General features: G+C 36.0%; 1 protein-coding gene across 8 annotated transcripts in view; it reads right to left on the bottom strand.

Annotated features, from left to right (window-relative positions):
• The window catches only part of ATRNL1 (attractin like 1), a 487,687-nt gene that overhangs the window by 26,880 nt on the left and 447,388 nt on the right, over positions 1–13,419 (bottom strand). The window contains exon 30 of one of the 8 annotated variants that reach the window (XM_068688794.1): positions 12,700–12,728. The exons of the other annotated variants lie outside the window; for them this stretch is intronic. Within the exon in view, the coding sequence (XP_068544895.1) occupies positions 12,715–12,728 (14 nt within the window). The 3' untranslated portion in view covers positions 12,700–12,714. Of the gene's footprint in view, positions 1–12,699; positions 12,729–13,419 lie in introns of those variants that run through there. 8 annotated transcript variants of the gene reach the window in all.

Genomic DNA, 13,419 nt, shown 5'->3' with positions numbered 1-13,419 from the left:
CATACTTCTTAGAGACATCACTTCCAAGCAAGTAAACTTTTATCTTATTTTTGAAAAAAAAAAGTCAAACCACTTGGAGCAGCACTTTTAAAAATATGATTTATCAAAAAGGCTTATTTTACAGGCTCTGAGAACTCCATAAAACTTCTTCAAACATCAGGGCTACCACAACTTTTAACAGAGAAAGTCATAAAACAGGTGAAGGATGGGAGCAGGTAAGACAGAATCATGGCCCCTGTGCTCAGTCAAATGTGTCTGCAATTGGTAAACAGCTCTGAGAATTACGTATGCTACAGCTGATGAAACACACTTGCAAGTTCCCAATTCACATTCAACAGATCAGACATTTGTAACATAATAGATTCTGCCACAGTAAGGTGCCAGCAGTGATCTTGGGCACAGAAGAGTGCTCTCAGTGTGCAGACAGGTGAGAACCTTAGGGCTGAAATGAAGAGATTGATATAAGAACAGTCCAGCAATGCAAAAGCGTAGGGCTCTCTGAAGTAAAGGCTCTTCATTATGTAGGAGTCATAGCATATGATATTGCTAATTATTTACATGGTTATCAATATATGACATCGTTCTTACATTATCTCAAACATTAGAGATTCTCAAGTTGATTTCCAATTAAAAGTAGTAGTTGCTACTAAGCCTGACCATCCTTTTGGCTTTATAACATTCAGGTTAACTAATACAAACTATTCTACCCTGGGTGCTGCACAGGCTCTCCTTAAATTCTTCCCTTACTTTCTGGGCAAAGAGATGGCTGCTAACTGCATCAGAGTACTATATTTGACAGTCTGAAAGGAAAGACGTTCCAGCTCAGTTTCAAAGGTTGTTTTTATGCTCATCCAGCTTCAGCAGCTTGGACTGAGGTGACTAGACTGTAATCATCTAAGCTTCTTCTGTAGACGTCAGAGGAACAGGGCCACCTGAAGAGTGAAATTTAAAAGGCTATTTTATTTTGAGCACATGTAATAGAATAGGACAAAATGGCCTCTTCAAGTACTTAATTCTTTAGGTTGACTATCAAGGAAAGTCAGATTAGATTAGATTAGAAACCTAACTTCTGGAAGAAAGTATATGAGAGCTCCTGGTTATTTTGATATAGAACTGGTTAAGAACAGCTGTGAGAGCAGCCTTCTATAGACAGCATTAAAGACATTTCTTGCTTCAGGCAATTCACAAATTAAGATAGACTAAAATCCCATTTCAGCTATAACACTGTTTTAAAAGATGCTTTTTGGGTTCATATTATACATCTTAATGGGAGAAGGGTGCCATATGGAGGGATTTCATTTTGTTAAGAGATATTCAGTGCTCTTATCTTCTCTATAAACCACATACAACAATTGAAAGCAAACATAAAGCTTATCATATATTTTTGCAAGCAATTGCCATTTTAAATACAGAGAACTTTATTAATATAGCAATGGGATATAGAAGCATGAAAGTGAGAGATGTTAGAGTGAAGCCTCCTTTAACTCAGCTAATGCCATCTAGCTGTATGCAGTTATCTTGCATTTATTAGTTTGTATATATGGATCATGGCTCTTTAAAATGTCATGTATTATTTTCCAAAGCTCATTTGTAAACAGAAATTGTAATTTACCAAATACCTCTGGCATATAAAATAATAGCTAATGCAACCATACGACAAAATTGCTGTCAAGTTGTTTACCAACTGTCCAGCATGATCAAACACGGTCTTGTGATTATTTTCCCACTTTTTTTGATTAAAACAAACAAACAAACAAACAAACAAACAAAAAAACAACTTCCAAAACTAATTTTTTTGTTCCAATAGTCTTTGAATTCTAGGAGTACAGAAATGTTTGTAACCTCATTGGCCAAACAGAGGCTTTCATATTTTCAAAAGTGAATCTCATCAAACTGTCCAGGGCCAAGTGGTGTTAGATTATACGATGATGGTGAAATCCTTCAATGAGAACAAGAAAGACCATTCTTTGGAGGATGGCTCTACATTTATGACAAAGTAGAGCAGAGACATGCAGCTTTAGCTCACTCCTATCTAGCCAGAATACCGTTGCTGCTGGGAAGAAAAAAAAAAAAAAAGTACTTATTTTGAAACTTTAGTGATATTGCCACTGTCTGTGTGCCTTCGACTGGTTTCCTGGTTTTGTGCTCTAAAAAATGTGGTGTCTGGCTTTACTTCCAAAGCCCTTCTCCATCAAGCTGCCTCAAACTTAGAAGGAGTTCCCTGTAGCTATTTGCAGAGCTGCCTTAATTATCTCATTCAAATCCCATCTTTGATATACTCAACTCATAGCTGGCCTGCTGCTCTCCTTTGAACACTTTTTGGCTGACCAGTACTGTCACATTGCTTCCTTATGCTCCCCCGTCTGTCTAGCCCCATCTGTTGTCTCTTGTTTCATACTTAAATTATAAGCTCTATGGCAGAGGAAGTGCCTTTCTGTTCTGAGTTCATTTAGTGCCTAGAACAGTGCAGGCTTGACCCATCGTTAGGGCTTCCCAGCACTAAAATAATACAAACAAACAAACCTTCTCCCAAATAGCCCAGCTGGAGTGACACTGCCTCACAGACTCCACAACATGGAGGAGTCAGATTCCACCAAAACTAAATTACACAGCAATACTGGGCCATTTGGTCATCACTGATAAACGGCCTTCATGTTCTGCTTGCTTTTCCATCTAACTCACAGTTGTAGCTTTTAGCTAATTAGTGTATCCTAAGAACAAGACTTGTCAAGTTATTGTTTTATGCTTTTTAGGTATTGGGAACAGCTTCCTGTGTCTTAGCTCTTCTGAAGTAAGCTACCTCAGATTCTCCACATTACTATTTTATCAGAAAGATCAGGAGTTAGAAACCAAATCCTTTGAAGCTAACCTTGATGTAAGGAGATGTTCACTGGCAGCTTCAGTGATTCAAAACATTGCTGCTTTCTGGCGTGTGTTACCATGCCTTGGGTCATACCTCATCCACAGAAGAGATGGAAGAACAGCAGTGCTCTTCAGCTGCAAAGTCTGGAGCTTTTAACTCAAGCTAACAGTTTTAAAGCAATTTTAAACTGTACCTTTTTTTCCCATCCTTTCTAGGTCTTGGCTCTTCTCAGCTGCTTAGCTCACCAGCTTATGCTTTGTTTTCTATCCACTCCTGGCCAGGCTGGACTCCAAGACTACCCCCAAGGTCCTTCTGCCTAGCTCCTCACAACAGGACATGAAATATGCATTGTCATCAACTCAGATCTCTACAGAGTGTGGGGGGAAAATTAAGAAGCCACTGTGAGCAGATCTCAGAAGAGCAGAGCCACAAAACCCCACATGTGCGTCTCTGGATGCTGCAAATGATGATTTCTATAACAGCTCCCAAACTCCATGGATGCAGAATCCGGGTCCATTGGGACTAACTGACACGACTGGGGGAGTTCACAACACTTGCAGTTATCCTTACAAGTTGCCTAGAGGTTCTGGCAAGGGATGAGGCATGATTATAAACTTATTCCCATCTTCAAGGCTGCCTGTATACAAATGAGCAGAATTTGGGACAGGATTTCTCTTGTGATTCTTAAAGTGCTGATTAGTTTAATTAACTTTTTCATGAAAGTAAAATAGGGAATAAATTTTAGTTCTATTCCTGTGAGATCAGATTATTAATGGGTCTCACTAACCTAGATTTCTTCAAGCACCTCTGTTTCATATTGTCAGTATTCTGCCAACTTGATTACACAGAATAGGTGGCAGCATAATGACTGCTAATTAGATCTGAACTCAACTTATTACAAGTTCACTTTTTTTTTCTAGGTTTCATATTAACAGATCAATACAAGTAAACAGTGGGTGTACAACTGGGTTTACCTCTAGTATTGAAATCACTCTTGCTTGTACACGACTTTTTTAAAATCTTTTGAAATCTTGTAGTTTGGAGAATTGACATGATAGAAGAGAATATAAGGATACCCAAAAGTTCTGCCCTAAAAGGAGGTTTTACTATGAATAAAATTTATCCCTCCGGTGATCAGAAATATCCTTGAGCTCAGAATATTTGATGATGTCATAACAAGCAGCGGCATTACTTGCATGCAGGCATCAACTCTAAATTATTCTTTAATCCGCAGGGATTTGGGACCTCACACAGAAGGGTCCAGAGATACTCAGCACCAACAGACTGTAATAGAAATTGAGGATGCTCAGCAGCCTGCACTACTTTGACCAAAAAAACCCACAACTGTGCAGTGCATGCTGAAATGACCATGGTGTAAGTATGTGGTTTCTCTTTACTAACCAAAGTATAGATTACATATTAATTGCATTTAAGCATTTTAAGCACAATTATCAAGTAACCCACAGAAGCATGTAATTTCTATGCAGGTTGTATTTGGCAAGAAAGCTCCATGAATCTACTGTGTTATTCTGTTGCCACATGTATGTGGACAATGCAAATCAAGCTACTGACTAAACAAACCTGAAATAAAATTCAATATTTTAAGATTTACTGTTGCCACAGATTCCCATTCCAAAAACGTCAAAATAGTTTAAAGCATGGGAAAGAGTAGATTATGAAGGTCATATACAGGCATATTGTGTATATAACATTCTGAACACCTAAGGAAGGTAAATCCAGTACTCTGGCTTCTTATTGGTTGCTTCTGAATTAAAAAAAAAAAAAAAAAAAAAAAAAAAAAAAAAAAAAAGCTATAATGGTATGTCTAGGTGGCAAAAATTCTGTTTTAACAGCTGTAGCAACTGCTCAAAACTCAAAGGCAGCAACTTAACAGATTAACAGTCCTCCATAATACTGTCTTTGTAACATGCAATTTGTTCCCAATGATAATTAAGTATTTAGAGACACACATAATTAGAGAGAAATAACTGAATGATTTTTCATTTGCTGAGAAATCTACTGTCAGGAAAGGAGATCCACTATGGGGACTAATGGGATTCTCGCACTAGAATTAGTGTCAGGAGGATATGACAAAACATGGTTTAAACAATCTATATGGTAAAATAACACCATACCAACACAGACCTACACACAATTCATTTATGCATCATATTTTTTCTCCAAAGGAAACAATTCTGTTCCTAACATCTATTTCATGAATGTAGAAACTGAGAGGAATTCACAAAATGTAGTAAGCGATGAACTAGACTTTTTTTCTTTTTTCTTTCTGCGAAATTGATTTTTCTGGTCTAATTGGGGTAATAGATAAAATATTTAAGGGACCATTGGTTCACAAAGACATTTGTTTCTTCTTATTTTCATGTATCTACTGCAGGGCTTTATTTTTGTTTGCCTTTGCTGCTGCATTGCCTGTCACTGAAATACATCTTTAACTGTATATCATTTTTCCCCCGGATTTTATTTACCATGTCACTCACCAGCTAGCTTCATATAAGTACACCTCAAGCTACTGGAAAAGAGCATTCTCCACATTCACTACTAATATCATTCCATAGATCGAGTGCTTTATGAGAGATGCTGCTATCATCCAAAGACAAATCATCTCTATGACATATTCAGTCTACTTTTACCCAGGGCTTAAAATCATACATCTACAACACTAAAATGTTTAAGCCGTCTCTACAGCATCCTTCTTCTGAGAAATTGATAGTTCTTTTTGTTCTACAAGAAAAATACTCCTCATTTCCTCAATTACAGGTGCATGCGCGCACTCCTCCTCCTACCCCCTGTAAGTATGTATGTGTCCTAGAGCATCCACGCTCACAGGAATATCCTACAACATATGTCAGCAGTATCAGGAACACAAACAATGCAGCTGTTTGTGCAAACATGATTTTGACCTTTCTTATGTCCAGCCTATGCAATGGATGTTGTAGTTCTGCAGAAACATGGAACAATATTATGTTATTGAAGGCTGTATCACAACATACCACCCCAGGAAACAGAATCGTGATTGCACAGCCAAATCTGGGAAACTATTACTTTCACAAACTTGGCTTTCCATCCTCAATGATCCCCTTTAAAAAACAACATATATATATATGTTTTATTATTATTATTATTATTATTATTATTATTATTATTATTATTATTATTATTATTATTATTATTATTTTCCTGGCTTTTGCTGTTTGCATGTTTTTGTTTTTTTTTAAAGGAAAAAGTTTAAAAGTTTGCTAGCTTAACTGCAATACTCTCCCCAAAGCTCCAGCACTCGCTACTGGACCTATCACCTGCCCCACACAACTCTTCAACTTTATGTTCAGGACCAAAAGTATTCCTTGTCAACAGTAACCCCGTGGGTGAAAATTATCTTTTCTGTGACCCTTCAGATGGGGCAAAATGACATGGCTCCATGGCAAGTCTAGGGAGGGGAAAGCCTCAACTGTGCCTGCTCCTTCCTCCCCCCTGCTCCAGCAGCTCCAATACTTCACAGCGCAGCCTGTGCTACAGCTGCTCTGGCAGCACTGTGAACCTGAATCTTTAAAATTGTTTGAGTTCAGTTATTATTTCAGCCTGCTGCCAATTTTTCCTGTGAAATGCAGCTAACAGAAAGAAAACTGTGGTGTTTTGCAGTTTATGATTCCACTAAACTGGACTGTATTAAGGGAACAAAGAAATGGCACTTTTTTTGTTCAGTTTGTTTTGCTTTGTTTTTTCATAACCAAATTTAAAAGTCTGCTGGAAACAACAGAAGTGTTAGAATTGCCTTGAAAGTAATCATATTCTTCTGCAAAAATCTTACATTTCAATGTGCTGGGAAACTTAGCAGATAGTCCTAAGTTCCTCTCAATAAATATTTCATATATATCCACACAAGCACTTCACAAACAAGTTTATAAACATGATAAAATGGGCATCGACATGAAAAACACACATAAACATGTTAGTTACTTCAAATAACTAGCTGCAGATGAATACCACCTTCCGTATAGTTACTAATGCCCTATATTCACTGAAGTCCCTAATAGCATTAGAAAACAAACTCCTGCTTAGTATCTAAGGAATTAGAATTAAATGAATACAGGCATAACTAAATACAGTCAGTCAGTTAAGCCTGTTATTTACACTATTTGAAGTAATTCACACAGCTAGTTCATAGCAGCAAAGTTCAAAGAACTACTGAGGTACCTCTTTCCACTTATTTGGAGTCAGTATTTAATGATGCACCACAGTGATACATCACTGAATGACATTAAGGTAGGATTTCTATGGAGAGATACTATTGGCCAATTGATAAAGTCAGAAAACCACACTGACTTTTTTAAACAAGAGCTTTTCTTCAAATTTGAGCTTTCTGAAGAGAGGGTTCTCAAGTGTTATGATTCAGAATAATGAAATTTTATCATATTTTTTAATCCATGCACATGTACATGCACACACTTTTAAAATCACACTAAATCTTTTAAAGTCTCAACATTTCTAACATAGGGCAGGTTGTCTGCCATTTTTAGCCAAATGCACAGAAGGAAAAGCACTATGCTATAGAATCATTTCTAAAGCATTTACTTAACAAGACTTAAAACTTTGTAACTTATATGTTATTCTTCTCATGTAAAAAGAAAAAGAAAAAAAAAAAAAAGTCCTTTAACTTACAGAGCCATACTTTCTTTCCTCTCGTCCAGAAACTGCATATGCAGGTACGTGTACAAGAAAATTAAACATGTGAAAAGAATAGCTAACTTACTAATACCAAATAGTATTGTAAGATTCTTCTCTTTTCCATGAAAATTATAAAAATAACCAGTTGAACAAACAAAACCACAGTGAATTAATTTTCATGTGTGTATGTGGATGCTTACTTGTAGCAACATTTACCTCCTCTGGCAGTAATAATTTTCCTGTCGTTTCTGAGAAATATGTCGTAACTTACTCAATCACTTGAATGCTATTTTCCATAATCATACCTTGAATTGCCCTAAAAGTCTGGGAGAAGTCAGAATATTAAATGTTGTGATGTCAACACACCACTCTATATGCAGACAATGAATAATTAAAGGTGCTCATGAAAGAGCAGTATGTATTGTTAAGGTTGACTTTATATCCCATTTCTGCTTCTGGTTTTGTTCATAAGGAGAACACGTTATCCTGAAAGATATTTTGTAATTGCAGGACAGTATCAGAAGTCCCTTCCCAATTACTTTTTCTTTTTTTTTCTCTCAATAAAATGATCACACTCAATTTGAAAAATAAATGTTACTACTTTTTATCTTATTACTACACCCATGTGCAACATCACAGTTAAACAAGCCGTCTACTGTAACGAATTTGAGTCCGTGTTGGCATTTCAGCTTACAAATGGGGTATTTAATTTTACAGCCTTGTCTAACAATGCCATCTCATTTAGTCAGGAAGAGATCCAGGATATTGAACTGTAGTATATCTCTCTGTGTGGAGTCAGTGTACATAAGATTGGACACTTTTTTTCTTTTCAACTAATAGAAAATAAGATTGGTTTCAACTATATCTAGAATGAACCCAACTACAAGTAGACCTGCAACTTCAATCAGGTTCACTTTTTTCCATTTCAACCTTACCAGTCTGGGACAGGCAAAATGGTATTACAGCAACTCCGAGTTTACAAGACAGACATATAATATGGAGACAAAATCAGCCAACTCTCTAATTTGTGACTATTCAGGTCATAAAATGTGCATATTTCATAGCCTTGCTTTCAAAACAAAGAATGTGTTAAAGTAAGTTTCCAGATGCAATAATGAGCAGTCTGCTGCTATTTCTTTAAACAGAGATCTATTCCTCTACATAAATTGTTTGGCCTGAAACGCTGAAAATGTTTTGAACAGAAAGAACATTTCCTTTTCAAGATCTGACAGAACAGCTTTCCAATTAAAGAGTGGTAGATTTGTGGTACAAGTGGCATCCAAAAGCAAAGAAGATCAGAATGCATTTCAAGAAGCATTGCCAATGAGGCACCTTCCCCCCACCTGTTTCACTTTCTAATGTATGATTTCTTGAGAAATCAATATTCCATTCTCTTCTCTTATGCTTTGGAGAATGCTTAGAACTACCGATTTGAAGGTGGGGCTTTTACAGAAAGCAGCACAGGTACTGTGCAAAATGGATGCAATTAAAGCATGGAAAAAACACTATGAATAAATATGCCAGTTAATTTGAACATTTACATTTGAACAACAACATTTAAACTGTCCTGTGAAAATCTGTAGGATATTTATGGATTTATATGTTTTTAATTCAAAAATATAAAAAACTTAATAATTTCAGTAGAACTGGTAACACAACATAAAACTCCTCACATAGAAAAAGATCTGGAGAAGTATCTATGGATGTAAAGGTGGTCATACCTTACTACCGAGAAAGATAATTGTTTTTCTCATTATATGGCATTTTAGCATGTATGTCTATCCAGACAGGTTGCCCTATTCATCCAGAAATAAATATTTTTATTAGAATCCATCTTTTAAAACATAATTATTTATTTTATTAAGTGTGCATGCCAAGCTTTCATTTTTGCTATCTTTGTACTACTGGTGAATGCGCAAATAAAAATATTTTTTCTCCAGTGATAATTGTGTTCCTTCCCTGAATCAATTATAAGAGACGTGGTTGAAGGGAGATCATCTTCTACCAGAACACTTGAAATAGGTGAAAAAAATATTAAATTATACCCATAAAACATCTTTAGGAGATAAGCTTTGGAACTAATTTCATAACATTCAGTAACATTCAGGTGTTTTTTCACTCAGTGGAAGCACTGATTTGATGAGAGAGCTATTTATTTTTTTTAGAAAGGCCCATATTAACATAATTCAGGTCTGAGAACTAGAATGTTGTAAAATTGTTTTGCTTTAACCTTGGTATACTCACAAAATACATATTTTATTCTACAAATATATTCTTTTACTGGTAGCTGGGAGTTTCTGTCTTTAACAGATTGCTAGTACACTCTGTTGCACTGTGGTTCTTCAGTTGCACCTATATGTATCTATAGAAAAGATGTATTTGGTACATTTGAGGATATAAAAAAATAGAATCTGTAGAATATGATGAAACAGTTTTTCACGTAGCATTTGTTGCCATCACAATATCTGAATCTGTGCAGGCCTTGCTGATTCACGAGAAATGTATTTCTGCTGCTAAGATCAGGGAGATATGGGGGAGGCAGAAGTGTTGTTTGAAAACCAGGAAAGGAATTTCTGGGGAAATTGCTTTCAAGGTACAATCTAAAGCTTGTGATTGCATAATACGTTTTCATAATCTTGTAAATTCACAAGTGAGTATTCAAGCAGTTTAGTTTGAAGAGTGTCTCCCTTTACAAGTGCCCTGTTTACATTTTGTAAAGTAGGTGCCATAAATGTTCTTCCTGGATCAATACAGATACCTGAAGACTTTAGGACAGATTACAACTTTTTAAGTGTTTGCAAGATTTATGGGTGTGGAGAGCTAGACAAGTGCTTCCAGGAGTGTTCTGTACATGACAGTTTACAGGCTGAAATAATTTATGTTGATTGATCCTTCTAGAAATTTGTTGTCTTTGCATCAGTTACCAGTTTGATGGATGAATAACAGCTATACGTTTTGCATAGAAATTAGACTGGGACTCCAGATTAAGTTTGCTAGCATTTCCCTGTTTATACATTTTGTAAAGGATATAATAAGTGATCAGAGAATGGGGAATGGGTGTTCAGCATTCCTTGGATCTGTTGAGTAAGGATTTGATAGTGTAATTTTTCCAATATAAGGGTACTGGGTCTCCCCTGAGCTTTGCGCAGTATATAAAGTAGACCTCAAGAGCTGTTGGCTGATGAAAACTTCTCTTTGATAGTTGGGCCATACTGGGATAGTGGGATAGGTTGTGACTGAAGTCATCTTTGTTGATTACTACATAGTTCATATACTGGTTCAGTACAGGGATTTGTCTGCTTTGGGATATAAAATCCAGTATGTCTTGCATTTTTCACAGGGACAGGAAGAATTTTTCACAGCAGCAAAGTACAAAGTAGCTTCCCTAAGCATAGAAAAATTATTTGTGCTAAAGTTAGCAAAAACAAATTCTAAATCTAATGCAAAAACTGAGCCTTAAATAAGTAAATCTTTATACTTGACGTGGTTTCTGATTGTTCATTTGGCTATCCGGAATATTTCATGCATTTTCCATTGAATAAAAAAATCACTTATTTTAAGATAAGAAGATGCAGGAGAATGGTGCTTTCTCAAAATCTCTTTTCAGGTCAGTACTTTTGATCAATGGCAAAAAAATCAAAGAAAGTCTCACTGAAGCATAACATCAGGAAAATATTGTTTGAATAGAGCTCTAGTCTACTAATAACTGGTAAAAATTTATTATGGAATTTCTTAGCACTTTACTGATGGAATAGATTATCAGATTACACTGCTATATCTAAGTGTTAAGAGACGATATTTGTGCCACAGTTAAGAATTACCTGAAAAATTTACAAATTCCCTTGTGAATGAATTACACATCCTTGTAAGCAAAATATAGATCATAGATCTTAAATTTCCATGCAATTCTTTTGCTGAGAACTAAGTCATACTTGCTTCCTAAGACAAATTTCTCTCCATGCAATGCAGTTTTCATTGCACCTTGCTACAAAGTGCCATAACCCTGCAGGAATAAATAACTGAACCCTGCTGGCTGACTGCACCAGACATGAATCATTGACTCCACTGTGTATGGAAAGAGATGGGCATGTTTGTGGGTAGAAGGAATTAAAGCCTGGGGCCAAAATCTCTGCAGGAAATCCTAAAAATAGCCAAACCTAGGAAGAAGCATGGAGTAAGCTTTTCTGTTTTTAACGTCAAGTCACTTAGTAAAATTGAGATTTGGGAAACAAACATTCTCAATCAACCACGGCTTTGATTTTCCTGTTACTCTATATACCCTGCATATTGCCCAAATTCAGAATTACAGCACCACACATCATGCACCTCTTTGTTCAGGCATATCTTTCATCAAATCATTTCAGTTATATCAGCCCTAAGTGTAAAGAATATGGAAGTTGTGTATGTGAAAAGGGTGCACTGGAGAGGAGGTTGAAAGATAAGCTGGTGTCCTTGCAAAACATCTGTTCAATGCTGAGTATCATTTTATGAAGGTTCCCTTTTAAAATACTCTATTCCCCCACCAGTCCTCTGTATTTTACACTCCTGTTTCATCTGTCTTTGCATAGGCACATTACAGAAGACTAATACGAAGCAATCAGGCCTAGAAAACATGACCTTGACCAGCTTCGAGGAACTGGGATTATTTTGATGCAGAGAAAAGTGATTGAGGAGAAACATAAAAAATATAAAAGGCTGCAGAGAAGAGGAAGGAAGGAAATAATCTTTTTGCCATGCTCATTTTGGGCATGATAAGGAGCAATGGACTTAAAATGTAGCAGGGGAAATTTAGGTTAACTATTAGGAACGAATTTCTAACAGCACAGCAATGTACATGAAAAAAAAATATACAGTCAAGAAGCAGAAATTCCATTTTTGTAAGTTTTTATGTACAGGTTAGACAAACATCTGCCAAGAATTGTTTACATGCAGCTGATGCTGCCTTGAAGAGAGGAGATTGGACTAAATGATCTCTAAAAGTCCTTTCCAGCCTTATTTTATTTTGTTTTATTTTTTTTACGATTCTGTAATCAACATTGAAAGGAGCTTGGCATCACTCCTACTGAAAATAATGTGAGTTTGTGGAGTGTTCTGTAATGGCATTCCAGATTTCCTCTGGTACAAAGCAAGGTGGAACTGTGTGTGTCTTTGTGGTGGGAAGTGGGACCTCAAGCTCCAGCAGCTGCAAGAAGAAAGGGTGGTCATTTGTAGAAAGATGTATTTGTCACACTCATCTTGCATTATCTTGCATCATCATCAAGCTCTTTACAAAAGCAGAAAAAAAATTGATGTTATTTTCACACCATTCTTCAGAATCTGCTCTGAATTGAAGTTGATGGGTAGCTGATAATGTTTCTTAGGTGAAAAACTGATTTTAATGTACAAAAATTAGAACTCTCTCTGTTCTAATTAATTTTTTTTTTTCTGAGAAACTGCTACTAAATCATTAAAAAATTTAATTAAAGGATAAATTTTAATTTCAATCTACCAGAACCCATACAGCTAAACATAACTCTACCTATGCTAGTCTAAAACAAGCTTCTGATGAAGCTCAGGATGTGGCTCACTCTATGCTGCCATCCTTGGTTTGCAGTTTTCTAAACAAAAGAAAAAAATATCTTCTCCTTATATAAATACACATAGAACTTATTCAAAGGATATTTTTTTTTCAATAGCTGGTATTCAGAATTTAATAATTTCAGTCTCCAGAAATTGTAAATAAAGTTCCATCTGAATTTCCCATTTATACTTAGATCATTTGCACTTTATGGCTGATCTTCCTTTGCTGCTTCCCCAGGAAAAGATGCAGTCTCTTCTTGAATGTAATGTGTTATGCTCTAATAGTTTGTAGTGTAGCTTTTTATGCATTGATA

This window comes from Anas acuta, chromosome 7, assembly GCF_963932015.1.
Source record: "Anas acuta chromosome 7, bAnaAcu1.1, whole genome shotgun sequence".
Taxonomy (NCBI): domain Eukaryota; kingdom Metazoa; phylum Chordata; class Aves; order Anseriformes; family Anatidae; genus Anas; species Anas acuta.
This window is presented reverse-complemented; position numbering and strand designations above follow the sequence as displayed.